The following is a 17566-nucleotide window of genomic DNA, read 5'->3' as shown; positions in this document are numbered from 1 at the left end:
TTCACGTGTGTCAAGACTGGGCCAAGAAGCTAGCACTTTCTTTTGCAAACATTTGCTTGGTGGTATCTCATTTATCCTACTTTTCTAGGTCACCGTTTAGGAGATCACTGTCCACGCCCCTGTTCTGAATGCACTTAATCTCCTTGGTGTCCCCCAAAGGCCGCTGACCACAGTGGTCTTCCCTGTGAGGATGACTGGCCGAGCCCCCAGGACAGGAGTCTGTCCTCTCAGCCCACCATGGGTGGCTTCTCCAGGGAGACCTTTAGGCCACGCTTCAGCTAGCTGTGGGTCCCACATTCACCTGTCCTGGTGGGAACCTGACCCCCCCCGAACGCTGACCCCTGACCCCCTGACCTCAAGACCCTGGAGGTCTTCTGATCAAACTCATTTGGTAAATCTCTGGTGCTTACTTCAGTTTGGATCCTGGGCACCTGTTAGTTTCCTACCCTGAGTTCAGACTAGTGGGCACTAGGGAAAGTGCTATCCCTCCAGAGGCAGAGCCGTCAATCCCCCAACAGCCCTAGGACCGTGACCTCTGTCCCCCCACAGCCTTAGGACCGTGACCTCTGTCCCCCCACAGCCCTAGGACCGTGACCTCTGTCCCCCCACAGCCCTAGGACCATGACGTCTGTCCCCCCACAACCCTAGGCCCATGACCTCTGTCCCCCCACAGCCCTAGGACCGTGACCTCTGTCCCCCCACAGCCCTAGGACGGTGCTCTCTGTCCCCCCACAGCCCTAGGGCCATGACCTGTCCACTGAGACCCCGGAGGACCTCTCCTCTGTGCCTCACCCTGCCACCAGCTCCGGCACCGGGCCGCCTTCCCTGCTGCTGGGCTTCTCTGCCATTCCTCTGTGGCCGCCACCCGTTCTGGGCGCAACGGTTTCTTTATGTTAAGGGCTGAGTTCCCTGTGGGGATAGGTTTTCCTTCACGCGCTTTTCTCCCTCGGCTCTGAATTCCCAAAGGGGGCGCATGCGGCCACGGTGGTGCTGGGGTCGGCCCTGGAAGGGTGGGGGCAGAAGCAGCCGGGGGTGTGGGAGACGTGCACACACCTGCCCGGAGGGAAGGACTTGGAATCTTGAGAGGTTTTTCCTTTCTTCGGGCTTTTCTTTCCCCTGGGAGGTGAGGGCTGATGTCCGTGGTCTGGCCACACCCCACCTGCCCATCTGGACGCCTCAGGGCTGGCCTCTCTGCTTCCTCCTGCCCCTCCCTCTCGCCTCCACGCAGCTCGTGCTACTGCCGGCACCTCGTTGCTCCGTCTGCCACGCCGGATGGCTGCCCCTGGTGTGGAGCGAGGGCCGGCCCTCCCGTGGAGTCCTCCCATGGAGTCCTCCTGGCCCCCGGCCCCACTCACGCTGACCCCTTTTCTCTTCTCGCTGCTCCCAGGGCCTCTTATTCCCTCCCTGGCCCTGGGTTCCGAGTCGGTGCTTCCTTGTTTCCTTTGCAGCGCCGGCCCCTGAGGGCTTGTCCACCTGGCTGCTCCCCGCGAGGGGAAAATCCGTTTATGGTGCGTTGTCGATTAAAAAGCATTTGTATTTTAACAGCTTCTAAGATGTGTTGTTCCTGACCCTGTATATCCCTCCTGATGGGATCAAAACGTGCTGGTGGTCAGACACGTGGCTGATGTGGGAATGTCCTGTAGCTTGGAGCTCTTCCCCCACAGGAAATGATTTTTGTCTTTGAAGAATAAATGATCCTCTTTCTGATATGTTTTTGATATCCTAGACCTAAAATTCCTTTTTTTTTTTTTTTTTTTTTTTTTTTTGCAGAGGAGGAGAAAAGAGCTGGTTAGGTATTAAAAATGAGAAGAGTTTTTTTTTTTTTTATTTTTTTAATTTTTTTTTTTTTTTTTTTCCAACGTTTATTTATTTTTGGGACAGAGAGAGACAGAGCATGAAAGGGGGAGGGGCAGAGAGAGAGGGAGACACAGAATCCGAAACAGGCTCCAGGCTCCGAGCCATCAGCCCAGAGCCCGACGCGGGGCTCGAACTCACGGACCGCGAGATCGTGACCTGGCTGAAGTCGGACGCTTAACCGACTGCGCCACCCAGGCGCCCCAAAAATGAGAAGAGTTTTAAAAGGGTCTGTATTCCCTGAGCTCCCTTTATTAAGAAATGACTCTCTCGGTGGATCTTAAAAACCAGGCTTTCATGCTTTCCAGTAAAGGTTGAGAGTTTTCAAAGGAATATATAAAAAGCAATACTGGGGTTTTTTTGGCTGCTTCTGAAGGATATGGCTGTGCTGTGTAGACACCGTTTGTGAGTTCCTGGCGAAGGATCCTGTGGAGGCAGAGCTGCTGGTGCCCAGAGGCGCCCTCTGCGAGGCCCAACGTACCTGTTATGTCCTGAAAGTTTGTGAGACTTGCTCTGAGGAACGGGATAAAGGCAACCTCGATAACACGTTCCGGGGGCCCGCAGGGGGCTCTCGCTGTCTCCAGCTGCTCTGGGCTCTGCACCCTCCCAGGAGGAAGCCTGTGGGAAGCCTGGCCGACACCTCCTGCCGGGGAGATGCTGCCCGGAGTCCCTGACCCGGAGTGGTGGGGACCACGAGCTCCCCCTGCCGGCCGCCCGGCGCGTTCAGCAAGCTCTCTTTCACTCCTTCCCCAGGGCGGGCAAAGTGTACACGACGTGAAATTTGCCATCTTAAGCATTTTAAGGATACAGTTTTGTACCTGGATCAGGCAACTTAGCGGGGTGTCTTCAGGGTTCCTCCATGCTGTAGTGTCTGTCACAGCGTCCTTTCCAAGTCCGGATGGTCCCCATTTTATGGACAGGCCATGTTTTGTTAATCCATTCATCCGTCCGTGGACACTTGGGGTGTGAATAATGCTGCCGTGAACATTGTGCTTATTCTTTTTTTTTTTTTTTTAAATTTTTTTTTTTTTCAACGTTTATTTATTTTGGGGACAGAGAGAGACAGAGCATGAACGGGGGAGGGGCAGAGAGAGAGGGAGACACAGAATCTGAAACAGGCTCCAGGCTCTGAACCATCAGCCCAGAGCCTGATGCGGGGCTCGAACTCACGGAGCGCGAGATCATGACCTGGCTGAAGTCGGACGCTTAACCGACTGCGCCACCCAGGCGCCCCTGTGCTTATTCTTAACATGCAGATACCTTGTGACTGTCACCCTGAGGGCCTCCGGGTGCCCCTTGGGCACTGGGCGGGTGGGGGCGTTTGCTGCTGCTTCGGTTTCACACCTGGTCTTACTGTTGCGAGTCCCCCTCTCTCCTGCCTTCTGTTCGTGCAGCTAAGGTGCGCGTGTCGCCTCGCCTGCTCAGTGCCCCCTCCTCTGTCTCCCCCACAGCCCCCCCGGCCACAAGGAGGAGCCCTACCTCACCGAGGCGGGAAGGGACACCTTCGACAGGTTCTGCAGGCTCCGCCAAGGGGAGCTACAGGTGCTGGGCGGGGGCCTCCTGCAGGCCCCACAGCCCGTCCTGGTGAAGGAGTGCGAACTGGTGAAAGACGCCCTGAATGTCCTGATCGGGGTCGTGTCTACCACATTCTCCCTCTGCCAGGTAAGGGAGCGCTGGTGCGCCGGGACCGCACCAACATGGTGTCGACGGCCTGCCGTCCGCCTGGCACTCTACGGGGTAGAAGGGAGCCCCTGCAGGAAGCAGGCGGCCTCATGTGCGAACCTTTGGGTGCCGGGGGTGGCTGGAAGCCGGCTCCGTGGCCTGCCCGGAGATCATGGCGACGGTCTTCTCTTTTCAGTCCTAAACAGTGTTTCTTTATTAACATCCTTGTAAAGCTGAACAAAAGCGAGACGTTTATTACTGTTGCTGAAACAGTAGAAGTGTGCCCCCCGTTTCCCTGCCTCGCCTTAAGAAGCGTCAAGGGGCCCTCTGAGCCTTCCCTGCGCTCAGATAGGTGCAGACTCAGCCTCCAGGAGCACCTGCCCGGCAGGAGGGGGCCGTGCCGTTCGGAGACCTTGTCGCTGGCTTTACCCAGGGCTCTTGGCAGCTCCTTGCTGGTGGGCGGGGCCTAGGGCATCCTTTTTGCCTCTTGCCAGCACTTGTAGAGTAAACAAATATATTTACAAACGTCAAGCCTTTTGTACACATTATTCTGCAGACTTACGGTATCCAGCCTTTCTGTAGCTTTTTTTTTTTTTTAATGTGTATTTATTTACTTAGAGCAGGAGAGCAGGGGTGGGACAGAGAGAGAGGGAGAGAGAATCCCAAGCAGGCTCCATGCTGGCAGCACAGAGCCTGACACAGGGCTCAAACTCACTGCGAGGTCATGACCTGAGCTGAAATCAAGAGTCAGACGTTTAACCGACTGAGCCACCCAGACACCCCAGATGTTTCATTGCTAGTATATAGAAGTAACTGGTTTTGTAGACTGCCGCTTTGCCGAATACGTTCATTAGTTCTGATGTGTTTTGCGTGTCAGGGTTGGAGTTCTTTAGGGTTCCCTGTATATGAGATCCCATCATTGGGGTGCCTGGGTGGCTCAGTTGGCTAAGTGTCTGACTTCAGCTCAGGTCATGATCTCACAGTTTGTGGGTTCAAGCCCCGCGACGGGCTCTGTGCTGACAGCTCAGAGCCTGGAGCCTGCTTCGGGTTCTGTATCTCCCTCTCTGTCTGGCCCGCCCCCACTTGCACTCTGTCTCTCTCCCTCTCAAAAAGAAACAAACATTAAAAAAGAATTTTTTTTTTTTTTTATAATTTTTTTTTTTTTCAACGTTTATTTATTTTGGGGACAGAGAGAGACAGAGCATGAACGGGGGAGGGGCAGAGAGAGAGGGAGACACAGAATCGGAAACAGGCTCCAGGCTCTGAGCTATCAGCCCAGACCCCGACGCGGGGCTCGAACTCACGGACCGCGAGATCGTGACCTGGCTGAAGTCGGACGTTTAACCGACTGCGCCACCCAGGCGCCCCAAGAATTTTTTTTTTTAATTAAAAGAGTTTTTTTAAAGATCCTATTCTTTGCAAATAGATAACTTCTTCCTTTCCAGCTTGGATACCTTTTATATCTTTCTTTTGCCTCATTGCTCTGGCTAGGACTTCCAGTGCTATTTAAAAATTTTTTTTTTTTTTAACGTTTATTTATTTTTGGGAAAGAGAGAGACAGAGCATGAACGGGGGAGGGGCAGAGAGAGAGGGAGACACAGAATCGGAAACAGGCTCCAGGCTCTGAGCCATCAGCCCAGAGCCCGATGCGGGGCTCGAACTCAAGGACCGCGAGATCGTGACCTGGCCGAAGTCGGACGCTTAACCGACTGCGCCACCCAGGCGCCCCTCCAGTGCTATTTTAAACAGAAGTGGTGAAAGCAGGCATCCTTGCCACTTTCCTTGTCCTGGGGGAAAAAAACTTGCCATCGTTGAGTGTGCTGTCAGCTGTGGGTTTCTGTACGTGGGCTTTATTGTGTTGAGGAAGCTCCCTATATTTCCTACTTTACTGAGTGTGTTCATCATGAGAGTGTGTTGGATTTTGTCAAACACTTTTTTTATATCAATTGAGATCATCGTATTTTTTTTTCTTTTAATGCAGGCTATTGCATTGATTGGTTTTTTTTTCACTTCACTTGTTTAATGAGTATTTGTTGTTACTTAAGTCATGATTCAGGATCCCAGGGTGGGAGTCACCACGTACACAGGTACCCCTTCACCACCCTGGGAGGTAGATGGAGGAGAGGTGGGTGGTGCCAGTTCCAGTCTTCCCAGGAAACATGCCTTCTGCCCAGTGATCGTCCTGGGCTGACACCCGGGACAGGGACAGAGAGACTTGTCACCATCTGACCACAGACATCACTTCCGCCAGCAGTCATGAAATCCAGATAGTTCTGCCCACGGTTCCTGGTCTGGTTCTGGTTGAGGAAAGCAGCTGTCAGAAAGGGCAGTCAGGGGAATGGGGGGGCACCTGGGTGGACAGTCGGTTAAGTATCTGACTCCTGGTTTCAGCTCAGGTCATGATCTCACGGTTCTTGGGTGTGATCCCTGTATCAGGCTCTGTGCTGACAGCACGGAGCCTGCTTGAGATTCTGTCTCCCTCCATTCCCCACCCCCCCCCCCAGCCCCCGATAAATAAACTTAGAAAGGTAGGGGCAGACTGGTAGTTCTTGATCTTGGGTCTTGATGTTTTCTGCCACGGGGCTGACTTCTAAAGACAGCTCTGAAGCAGCTCACAGCTCAGTGTGACCCTCAGCAAAGACCAAATTGAGGGATTTTTATAGGTTGAACCACCTATTAATATGGTGCTGATTTGATTTGCTAGTATTTTATCCAAGATGTTTGCATTTCTGCTCACAAGGGATGTTGGCCTGTAGTTTCCCTCCTTGTACCGTCTTTATTTTTCTTTGGAAGCAGGGTAGTACTGGCTGCCTAGAATTAGGAAGCATTCCCCTCTCTTCAGTTTTTGGGAGAGTTTGAGAATAGTTAGTGTCAAGTTCTTTGGTAGAATCATCTGGTCCTGGGCTTTTCTGTAGTTGGGAGGGTGGTTTGTCGTCATCGTTTTCTTTAAACTGTGATAAGATACACAAAACATTTACCACCTTAACCTGCTGGGAGGTCCTGGGTTGGTGGGAATGATGCCGTCGGCTGAGAGTGCCTGAGGCCTTCTCTCGGGTGTGGGCCGCAGGCTTGCTTGTTGCCCTTCCGCTGCCCGCCAGGTGCCAGTGCTGAGGGGGGCTGGCCTCTGTGGCTCTCACTGTCATTGCAGGGCGCAGCTCAGCAGCAACCATCCGTCATTTCCTTGGGACACGTCCCTCGGAGTCGGTCATTAGATTGAACAGCAAGCACTGTTTTAAAGCTTCTGCCCCCGAGGACACTCGGGGAGTGTGGGAGGTCACCCGTGTTCCCACACCCTTGTCCACGGTTGGCTTGACCTCCTGGACACGTCGTCTTTCTCAGTGTGGTCGGCGAGGAAGGATGCTGTTGTGTTTCTGCGTGTGTTCAGTACTCGGGGTGGGACAGAGGGCTGTGCCTTCTGACCGTCTGCTCTTGGCTTTCGGCTCTTACTTTTGGTGTGTTGGTTTGGGGCACCCGGTCCGGGGACGCCAGGCAGCGCTGTGGCTGGGTGCGTGGGTGCAAGGGGACGTGGTGCCCGACCTCAGTAGCCTCTCCTCTGCTCTGCCCTGTCCAGCCAGCTCAGACCTTCACGGTGAGGCGGGGTGTCCACGTGTCGGGAGCGTCCCCCGAGAGCATCAGCAGCCTGCTGTCAGAGGTGGCCGAGTGTGGGACACACTACGCACGCCTGAGCCAGTTCTCCCTGCAGCCTCTACTGGACTCTTCATGCAGCAAGGGCCTCGTGCTCCAGGTACAGGCCTGAGTCTCATGGCTGTCAGACCGTCCTGACAGCTATGACAAATTCTGGGAGAGAGCCTCACAGATTCTGCCCCGGGAGCACTGAGACCAAACCTTGTGCCTCCCTTGGTAATGCCTGAAACCCGGTAGTGACTCTTGAGGAACGGGGTCCCCAGTGATTATGTTTCAGCTCATCTGTCACTTAACTGTGGGCCATGGGCTAGAGGTATGGCCAGCATTTGGGGGCCCTGAGCTGTTTGGGGTGGGTGCATGCTGCCTGGTCCCCACCGGTCCTCAAGGAGTCGCCCAGTGACTGACACAAGGTCCTCCCTTGAGGCGAAGTTCTAGGAGCCGGGGCCGACCGGGCCGCCTCCAGGCCAGGCAGAGCTCCCCGCTGCCTGGGGACAGCAGGCATCCAGACGGAGCAGGGGAGCAGGGCGTCTGGGGAGAACTGAGTGAAGAGCAACAGGGAGGCTGAGCCAAGGAGGCGGAGCGCTAGGGCCCACGGGGGCCGGGCCGCGCGGGTTCCTTCACGTGGGGCCCTGCAGCAGTGTTATTGGGTGATGCGATGAGGCTCGGGTTTTAGACGGCGCAGGCTGGGCCCGTGGCAGTAAGAAGGAAACTGACGAAGACAGGAGGGACGGCATGGGGGCTGTGGGACGTGACGGGTGGGTGGACTGACTTTTGTTCCAGAGCGTTCCCTGCAGACCTCCTGTGAAGATGGCTGCTGAGCTAGGGCCGGGGCCCAGGGCCCAGGACGCGTGTGCTGCCACCACCCTAGTGGTTTGAGCAGCCAGAAACCCTCTCGAGTTGGCACCTGCGTCCCCGTGGGGTTTCCTGGCGCGGCTGGGGTGTCTGGGCATGACCCATAGGTGCCTGTTCCTTGGAACATGGAGCTGCAGGCTTGGGGGATGGAAGGCGAGCCTTTCCCAGCCCCAGTGCATCCTTTCACGTTCTGAGCTTGGCGGCCACGTCCAGGGGCCTGGCCGCCCTCCTCCCAGCCTCCTTGCCCAACAGGCCTTCACCAGCGGCCTGAGGAGGTACCTACAGTATTACCGGGCTTGCGTTCTCTCCACTCCACCCACCCTGAGCCTCCTCACCATTGGCTTTCTCTTCAAGAAACTGGGCCGGCAGCTCAGGTGAGCCTCAGCATGGTGGCTGAGCGTGGGGGCAGGTGGGGGACTGGCTTTGCGAACAGCCCTCCCGGTCCGTGTCTGGACGGCCCTCGCCCAGATGAATGCGCTGGGTACTGTGTCACCGGGTGCCACGTGCTGTGTATCTGTTGGTGGCTCGCCACGGCAGGCCCTGTCTAGGGCTGGGGGCTCCTGCCTGAAGGGCACACGGGGTTCCTGCAGACCTGGCTCCTGGCACTCGGGGGCCAGCTAGCAAGCACCAGGCAGAGTGTCAGTGGCAGGTGCCATCTGGAGAAGGGAACATAAGGGCCTAGGGGTGCTGAGGGGGAGGTTCGGTGGGAGAGGAAGCCTTCCAGGAAGCAGGGCTGGAGGTGGGGTGCAGTGAGGGAGGCAGGAGTCTGGGGCCACCTGGAGGGTGTCATGTGGAGCACAGACTGCTGCAGGGCAGAGAGGGTGAGGGACCCGGGAGGGGTCCCGCCAGTCATCCAGGCTAGAGAGGTGGCCGCTGGGCGAGGCAGTGGGGGTGCTGCAAGTGTGGGGGGGGGGTCGTGGAGCCAGGGCAGCTCTGAGTCTCCCCCGGGCCTGACGAGGAGGTGGAGATGCACGGGGTGTCCAGGGAGGGGTCAGGCAGGAACCCTGAACCTGGGTCCTCGAAGTACAGATGCTCTTCCAGCTGGAGCATGGAGGCCGGCGGAAGTGGGCCTGGGACACGTTTGCTGAGGCGTCACGGGCCTAGGGGCCCTGTGTGTCTCTTGCCTGGCCTCACTCGGGCCCGTCTGTGTGTCCAGGTACCTGGCCGAGCTCTGTGGTGTGGGCGGCGGGGGACCGAGGGCCGAGTTCCCGACCGTGAGTTGTGCACTCTTAACTGAGCGAGCGGTGGCCCTGGGGGATCTGGGACTGGGGAGGCGGCCGAGGGCGGGCCCCTTGGTGGGGCGTGCGCTGAGCCCCCTCCCCTGCTGTCTCCAGGGGGTGAGGCTGCTGTCCTACCTGTACCAGGAGGCCCTGGACAACTGCAGTAACGAACACTACCCGGTGCTGCTGTCCCTGCTGCAGACCAGCTGCGAGCCCTACACGAGGTGCGGCCCCGCTGTCCACGCGCCTGTGTGACCGCGGCCTCTCGTCAGGCAGCTGCTGGGTGCGGGGGGGGGGGCGGCGTGAGGAGGGGACCGCAGCTCGCCGGGCAGACCGCCGCCTCACCGCCCCCCCCCCCCCCCCCCCGCCCCGGCAGGTTCATTCACGACTGGGTCTACAGCGGGCTCTTCCGCGATACTTACGGCGAGTTCATGATCCAGGTGAACCACGAGTACCTGGGCTTCAGAGGTAGGCGGCTGCGGGTTGCTGGGCTGGGCCTCTGCCGTCAGATGGCTCAGGGCCGGTGCCTGACGGTGGCCAGCCGTGTGTCCTGTCCCACATCCAGATAAGTTTTACTGGACCCACGGCTACGTGCTCATTTCCAAAGAGGTGGAGGACTGTGTCCCCGTGTTCCTGAAGCACATCGCACATGACGTGTACGTCTGCGGGAAGACCATCAACCTGCTGAAGCTCTGCTGCCCCCGGGTGAGCCCCCTCACCCCCTCTTGTGGTCTTGCTCCCCGTCCCCTGAGACCTGGCCGTCTGTCCTTAGTTTGTGGTGACCGCTCTCTCAGTTTCCCCTGAGTGTCACCAGCAGCTCTGTTCAAAGGCAGGAGGGAAAGTCGAGGCATTCAGAGGCTCAGGGGCAGGGGGCTCCTCCCTCTCTGTGCACGGGGGTTGGGGGGGTGCCGCCCCGGTGGGCAAGGGTTCCCTCTGTCCCTCTGCACAGGGAGCTGCCCCAGGCGGGCCAGGGCTGGGCCACATCCACAGGGAGTCGTGTCCTGGCTGGGAGGGTGGGGAAGAAGGGGTTGCCAGGGTTGCCTCCTCCAAAGGGGAGGCCTGGACAGCAGCTTCCCCATCGTCCATGGGGCTGAGGCCCTGCGCCAGGGGTGCTGCTGCTGTCTGAGCAGGGAGGCAGGCGGGCTGCCTGTATGGGGCTGGGGAGGGGCCAGGCTCAGCCTGTGGCTAACGGGGCCCCTCCTGCGCTGGGCCAAGAAAAAATGTTGCTGCCCAGACGTGGGGAGGGCCAGGCCTCAGGGGCGGCCAGCAGTGGCGTCTGGGCCGACCGCGGTGTGTGAGTGCCGTGTCCACGGCCCACGCTCCTCCCAGTGAGGGAGGCTGAGGGGATTGCAGTCTTCACAGCTTCCAGAGGGTTGTTCCTGGGAGGCAGGATGGCCTGTGCCGCAGGGCAGCCTTGGCCCGGGCAGAGACCCCCACAGCCCGTCTGTGATGGCCCTGGAGCTGTGCCCCTTGGTTGAAAGAGGTGTTTCTGAGAAAGCGAGCTGTCCCCACGAGTCACCGGAAACAGGAGGAGCCGGCTGTGGGTCTGTGTGTCGCTGGGCTCACCTCAGGTTCTCCCTCTTGACAGCACTACCTCTGCTGGTCCGACGTCCCTGTCCCTCGGATCTCGGTGATTTTCTCCCCGGAGGAGCTGAAGGAGGTGGAGAGGGACTGCGCCATCTACGTGGGGCGCATGGAGAGGGTGGCGCGCCACAGCTCCATCAGCAAGGAGGAGAAGGTGCCGGCCTTTCCTTGCCCCTCCTTCCCTCTAGGGGCCTTGGGCCGATGGGGAGGGGCGTGGGACATGGTGAGGCTGGCCCTCGTGTTCTCTGTCCGGGTAGGGTACCTGGGTGGGGGGTGCACGGGGCAGGGGCTCTGTCCTCTCTTCTCTGGGACTGGCTGAGCAGTGACTGCAGGCTCCTGTACTCGGTGGCCTCTGTGAGCTCCTCCCCTGCTTGGAAGGGGCTGGTGTACTGACCCGAACTTTTGAGTATTTTGTGTACCTGGGGAGGGGTTTGATGGAGAGCCCTTTCTGGCCTGGCATCTGGTGGCCACAGGGAGATATGGGAGGGCGGTGGGGTGGGCAGACCTGAGACAGCAAGTAGAGGTGGAGGGGGTAGAGCTGGGGGGGGGGGGAGGGGGCTGGCCCTCCTTCCCTGTCGGGGAGCCCTCCAGGGTGGGCACACGCAGGCCTGGGGTCTTGGCCCTGGGTCTCTGCCCTGGGTTGCTCTGAGGGTGCGTAGACTACCTCGCCTTGTTGCTGTGCAGGATGGGGTGCCTTCATAGCTGGAGGGGCCGGCCTGGGTGTGCGCAGCCCCCACCCCCAGGCTGGCCTGGAGGGAGGAGGTAGGGAGTTAGGATGTGGTGTTTACAGATGGCTCTTTTCAGGAATTACGAATGGAAATCGCCAAACAAGAATTGATCGTCCAGGCCCGGGAGGCAGCATCCAGGGTCCTGCGAGCGCTCAGTGGTGCGTGGGGTTCGGGGCCTCCCCCTGCGGTTCTGTCATCCCCCCCCGCCCCGCTGCAGGTAACACCGCCTCTCCCATCTCCACTAGACCGGCAGACGTCTGAACGCATGGCCTTGGATGCCCGGAAGCGAGAGCAGTTCCAGCGGCTGAAGGAGCAGTTTGTGAGGGACCAGGAGGTAGGCCGGGGGGCCCAGCGTGGGTGTGGGCCCACGGAGTCTGGCTGTGACCAGCAAGACCGTGTGTGGGTCCTGTGTGCAGAGGCGCCGGGCGGCCAGGCAGGAGGACCCGGACGGCGACTTCGGCTATGCCCGAGAGCTCCGTGACAGGGAGAGGAGGCTGAGGGCCCTGGAGGAGCAGCTGGAGAGGAAGGCGAGGTAGGTGGCCGCCACGGGCTGATCCTCCTGGGGTGGTCTTGTGATGGTCTTCTCTTTCCTTTGAAGATCTCCCAGGTAGGGAGAGTAGGAGTCTGGATGCAGAATGTCCCCCTGAACTGACTGCTTATCTTGCTTTGGTGCCATTAACTTGTCCTGCCCTCCCCTGTGTCCCTGGTGTCTCCCAGCGGCACCTCTGTGGGGCACTGTCACTTGCTGCTTGTCGTGTCTCGGGTCCTGACCTGGGACACTGGTGATGGAGCATGTGTCTGCGCGTGCGCCTGGACCCTGGTGTGTGTGGGTGGGTGGGTGGCTGGATATTGTTCTCCTGTTTGTAGCAGAAAGGCTGTGCCCCTGGTCTGGGGCCGCCAGGTGGGAATGAGCCAGCCCAGGTCTGAACCCGGGTGCTTGTGGTGAGAGGGCCCAGATCACCAGGAGCGACGTGGGAGCTTTGGGCTTTGCTGCTGTGGACCTCTCGATTTGTCCCGAGTTCTCTGCATTTGGCACCGGCAGATTGGGAAGGCACCTTTTGTGCAGCTCGGGAAGAGAGGCCTGGCAGCCCAGGCGCCCTGCCTGTCCTTTTGCTTCGGGCCTCGTAGGGCCCATTTCCACCCCCCGGGCCCCCTGCCGGCCTTTTGCTTCCGGCTGCGGCTGCATAGGGCTCATTCTGGCATTTGTTCAGCAGTCATCTGCTGAGCCCTGGCGGGGGCCTGCCCACCCGGGCTCCCAGTCTTCTGGGCAGAAAGACCTGCCCGGCGAGGCCCCCGCGGGGGCCGTGGGGTGCCGGAGGGAGCAGCTGCTGGCCCGGGAGGTTGCCAGCAGTGCAGACTGCCCGCCGAGGGCCTCTGCCGTGAGCCGTCCTAGCCTCCCGGGCACCAGCTGGACAGCACCGGGTGACTGTGGCAACATCTCTGGGCGTGGCTTCAGGCAGGCGCTGGTGGACCATTACAGCAAGTTGTCTGCAGAAGCGGCTCGTCGAGAGCAGAAGGCGCTGTGGAAGATCCAGAGGCACAGACTGGCAGGCGCGCGGCTGCGTTTCCTCGCAGAAGATGAGAGGCGCACTCAGGTATCCCCGCGGTTTCCGATGGAGCCCCTCCCCTGGGCGTTGGGGGACTCGGAGCCCCTGAGGTGGCACACGGGCCTGTGTTCTGGGGGAGGGGCGGTAACTCGCAGCCGTTGCTCAGAGGTGCCAAGACTGGAACGTGAGCGTCCTGCCCTCAGACGACACAGACGGGGCCGTGGCTCCCTGTAGGCCCAGGCTGCGAGGGAGTGCGGCACGAGCCTCTTCTCGTCTCCGCGCCACGGGGGTGGTGGGCGGTGGGTGAGGGCGCTGAGGCTCGGGGTTGGCTTGCGTGGGCTGGACGTCCACCCTGGTGGTTGAATTTCAGGAGATGCTGAAGGACGTGTCCGAGAAGTCCTTGGAGGCCCCAGCCGTCCTCCCTGGTGCACACTCCCAGGTGAGGGGCTGGGGGCAGGCGTCGGGGGTGCAGCAGGGGGCTCCGTGAGCTGGATGCCCCGGTGTGTGCTGCCCTGGGGGCACAGTGGGTGCTGGGCCTGGCTCGTCCCGACACGTCCCCACCTGGTGAGCTCTGGTGCTGCTTGCAGAACTGAGCTCGGGGGACGGAGCCGGATGACTGGAGGGACCAACACCCACTTCTGTTTCAGGCTTCGTCTCCAGGCCCCGAGCACTTAGCCGGAGGCAGCACCTGTGACTCTGGGTATACAGGGCGGCACGTGGCTGCTCATGATTGTCCAAGCGCCCAGACACCGCAGCTCCCCCGGCCTCTGGTGGCGGCGGTCTGTGGCCCGCAGCCAGAGCGGGTGGACAGGCCGGGGCCATTTTCCGAGGGCCTCGGTATCCAAGACTTCCTGCCCACAGCCCGGGAGGCTGGAGAGGCTGAGCACGCTGGTGTGGCCCCCATCCTGGAGGAGGCGCTGCAGACCATCGGCTCAGACCTGCCTCCCTCTGCTGTGTCTGAAGTGGCGGGCACAGAGCCCTCTGGGCCACAGGAGTATGATTTCAGAACTATCCTGAGGCCGGCTGTGGTCACCTTGGCTTCCCCAGCATCTCTCCAGACTGTAGGAGGTGGCTCGAGTAATGAGGGGCAGCAGTTGTGGGGGGACAGTCTCATGCAGCTGGAGAACACATGTGTCCCAGATGGGCCAATGGCTGTGCCTCACTCACACCCCCCTAGACTCAGATCCTCCCAGGAAGGGAGTAGCCAGGCCATGGGGCAGCTCCTTGGGCATGTGCCAGGGGGCAGCATTCCCGCAGGGGGTTATGCTTCTGGGATGGCTCCCTCGCGTCCACAGTGGAACGTCCACGGACACGTGTCTGACGCCAGCATCAAGGTGGGAGAGAATGTGTGCGACGTGGCCCCCTCCCGACCACGATGGAACGTCCACGGACACGTGTCTGACGCCAGCATCAAGGTGGGAGAGAATGTGTGCGACGTGGCCCCCTCCCGACCACGATGGAACGTCCACGGACACGTGTCTGACGCCAGCATCAAGGTGGGAGAGAATGTGTGCGACGTGGCCCCCTCCCGACCACGATGGAACGTCCACGGACACGTGTCTGACGCCAGCATCAAGGTGGGAGAGAATGTGTGCGACGTGGCCCCCTCCCGACCACGATGGAACGTCCACGGACACGTGTCTGACGCCAGCATCAAGGTGGGAGAGAATGTGTGCGACGTGGCCCCCTCCCGACCACGATGGAACGTCCACGGACACGTGTCTCAGTCCCGTGTGGTGCTGGGTGCACTCTCTGGGGAAGACCAGCCCGATACACCCGCACCCTACCAGAGCCCCACTGACCATGAGTCCCAGTCAGGCCTCAGCCTGGGAGCACAGAGCCCTGTCGGGGGGCATGAGCCATGGCGGCCTGCAGACAGGGCCTCAGATGGTTCATGTAGTCACGTGGTCAGCTCCGGCAGTGGGGAGGCGAGTGACCAGGCTTCGCTGTCTGCAGTGGCTGCATCTGGGGCTCTGGGAGACAGTATCCCTGAGGAGCCAGGTCAGTGGGGCCCCCATAGCTGTCCTATCATGGGTGGCACCTGTGGGCCCAAGAGGGGTTTGGGGCAAGGAGGAAGGGCAAGAAGTCTGCGGCCCTGGGGACTCGGGGGGAGCCACCTTGTAGGAGGCACTTGACCCTGATACTCCCTCCTGCCCAACTTGTGTTGCTCAGGACCAGGGAGAAGTGGGGACACTGAGGACCTCTCTCCAAGCCACCCTTCAAGCTCACAGGTCAGGGCAGACATGGTTGGGGGTCAAGGGTCAGGGGAGTAAGCCGTGCTGCCTCTGCCCGCCCCCACTCCCCCCAGCCTGGCATGGGCAGTGAGGGCTTTGGCCTTCCGGGATGGGGCAGCATGTTGGGGAAACCCCCTCCCCCTTTCTTTCCTCCTCCGTACAAGGAGGTGGCGGGTTCCTTGAGGCCTGGTCGTTCTAGGAAGGCGTGGCTACCGGAAGCAGCCCTGGCCTTGGTGAGGAGGAGGCTGCGGCCCAGCGCTGGGGCCAGGAGCAGGCCTACCTGACGGGCCTGGCGAAGCAGTACCGCCTGGAACAGTACCCGGACAGCTACGAGGCCATGTGTGAGTGGCCAGCCACGTGGGCAGGTGGGTAGGCGGAAGCCCGGCCGGACTGGCCTCGCGGCTTGACAGCAGCGTGCCGTCCTGCAGCAGAGCCTCCTGTCGCCCACCTGCTACACCACGGGCTTCCGCGGGCCTTCTCCCTCCCCGAGGAACCCCGGGTCCGGTCGGATGCAGATGAGACAGCGGTGGAGCTCAGTGAGCTGCTGCCGCTGCCCGTGCTCATGAAGCACTCCATCACGGCCCCGCTGGCGGCGCAGTGAGTGCCCTCCCTGCGGAAAGCCTCGTCCTGCCCCTGAGCCGTGGCCCCGCCCCCGGCTGGCCCTGCCCGCACCCTGCCCCTGCCCCTAGGCACCCCGCCCCCGGCTGGCCCCGCCCCGCCCCTGACTCTAGGCCCCGCCCCCCCACCCGCCAGCGTCTCCTTGGTGAACAAGGCCGCGGTGGACTACTACTTCGTGGAGCTCGGCCTGGAGGCGCACTTTGAGGCCCTGCGGCACTTCCTGCTCATGGAGGATGGAGAGTTTGCCCAGTCCCTCAGCGACCTGCTGTTTGAGAAGGTGACCCCTGGGCCAGGGGCGGGTGGGGGTGGGGGAGGGGGGAGGGCGGTGGTGCCGGGACTCCCTCCGGACGTGTGTGCCCTCTCGTGCCTCAGCTGGGGGCGGGGCAGACGCCCGGGGAGCTCCTCAACCCGCTGGCGCTCAACTCGGTGCTGAGCAAGGCCCTGCAGTACAGCCTGCACGGGGACACCCCGTATGCCGCCAACCTCTCCTTTGCCCTCAAGTTCCTGCCCGAGGCGTTCGCCCCGAACGCCCCGGACGTGCTGAACTGCCTGGAGCTCAGGTACAAGGTCAGCAAGGCGTCGCCCAGTGGGCGGGGAGGGGGCTGGGCCGCAGGGGCACACTGAGCCACCCCCACCCCCGTCGCCCGCAGGTGGACTGGCCCCTCAACATCGTGGTCACCGAGGGCTGCCTGAGCAGGTACAGCGGCATCTTCTCCTTCTTGCTGCAGCTGAAGCTGATGATGTGGACGCTCAAGGACATCTGCTTCCGCCTCAAGCGTGCAGGTGAGGCCCGGCCGGAGCCCTCGCCCGCCCCTGGCCCGGGGCCCCGGCTGACCCCTCCGCCCTCCCACAGCCCTGGTGAGCCGGGCGGCCGGCTCCGTGCAGTTCCGCCAGCTGCAGCTCTTCAAGCACGAGATGCAGCACTTCGTGAAGGTCACGCAGGGCTACATCGCCAACCAGATACTGCACGTCACCTGGTGTGAGTTCCGGGCCCGGCTGGCCGGGGTGGGCGACCTTGAGGAGATCCAGCGTGCACATGCAGAGTACCTGCACAAGGCCGTCTTCAGGTGAGCTGCTCCTGGTGCCTCGAGCCGTGGTGGTGTAGGGTTCCCCGCCCCCCAGCAGCCACCTGTCTCCCACTGGCTGTCCCCCCCCCACACCCTCCCCAAAAGCCGCCTGTCTCCCCAGGGGCCTGCTGACCGAGAAGGCTGCACCCGTCATGAATGTCATCCATAGCATCTTCAGCCTGGTCCTCAAGTTCCGCAGCCAGCTCATCTCCCAGCCCTGGGTCCCGGCTGGCGGCCCACGGGGTGCCGAGCACCCCAACTTTGCCCTCATGCAGCAGTCCTACAGCACCTTCAAGTACTACTCCCATTTCCTCTTCAAAGGTGACTGTCCCCTAGGGCCGGGTGGGCTTGGGGGCCGCAGGGCATGAGCTACTGGGGGGCCTGGCTGAGCCGTTTCCCCTGCTCCTTCCACCACCAGTGGTGACCAAGCTGGTGAACCGCGGCTACCAGCCCCACCTGGAGGACTTCCTGCTGCGCATCAACTTCAATAGCTACTACCAGGATGCCTGAAGCCACGACACAGGTGCCGCCCCCCCCCCCCCCCCCAGCACCTGG

At 60.9% G+C, this 17566-nt stretch overlaps 1 protein-coding gene across 5 annotated transcripts in view; it reads left to right on the top strand.

Moving 5' to 3' along the window:
* TUBGCP6 (tubulin gamma complex associated protein 6) overlaps positions 1-17566 on the top strand; it is a 31307-nt gene that overhangs the window by 3492 nt on the left and 10249 nt on the right. For 4 of the 5 annotated variants that reach the window (XM_045465217.1, XM_045465216.1, XM_045465215.1 and 1 more), the window contains exons 3-25: positions 3306-3516; positions 7088-7261; positions 8266-8387; positions 9170-9227; positions 9348-9457; positions 9610-9701; positions 9799-9938; positions 10822-10971; positions 11622-11703; positions 11791-11879; positions 11962-12077; positions 13002-13140; positions 13463-13531; positions 13740-15093; positions 15271-15323; positions 15526-15667; positions 15755-15923; positions 16080-16221; positions 16317-16511; positions 16595-16727; positions 16798-17011; positions 17133-17332; positions 17430-17534. In XM_045465217.1, the coding sequence (XP_045321173.1) occupies positions 3306-3516; positions 7088-7261; positions 8266-8387; positions 9170-9227; positions 9348-9457; positions 9610-9701; positions 9799-9938; positions 10822-10971; positions 11622-11703; positions 11791-11879; positions 11962-12077; positions 13002-13140; positions 13463-13531; positions 13740-15093; positions 15271-15323; positions 15526-15667; positions 15755-15923; positions 16080-16221; positions 16317-16511; positions 16595-16727; positions 16798-17011; positions 17133-17332; positions 17430-17521 (4246 nt within the window). In that variant the 3' untranslated portion in view covers positions 17522-17534. Of the gene's footprint in view, positions 1-3305; positions 3517-7087; positions 7262-8265; positions 8388-9169; positions 9228-9347; positions 9458-9609; positions 9702-9798; positions 9939-10821; positions 10972-11621; positions 11704-11790; positions 11880-11961; positions 12078-13001; positions 13141-13462; positions 13532-13739; positions 15094-15270; positions 15324-15525; positions 15668-15754; positions 15924-16079; positions 16222-16316; positions 16512-16594; positions 16728-16797; positions 17012-17132; positions 17333-17429; positions 17535-17566 lie in introns of those variants that run through there. The other variant, XR_006709187.1, reaches the window with a different exon arrangement.

Source organism: Leopardus geoffroyi, chromosome B4, assembly GCF_018350155.1.
Source record: "Leopardus geoffroyi isolate Oge1 chromosome B4, O.geoffroyi_Oge1_pat1.0, whole genome shotgun sequence".
Lineage (NCBI taxonomy): Eukaryota > Metazoa > Chordata > Mammalia > Carnivora > Felidae > Leopardus > Leopardus geoffroyi.
This window is presented reverse-complemented; position numbering and strand designations above follow the sequence as displayed.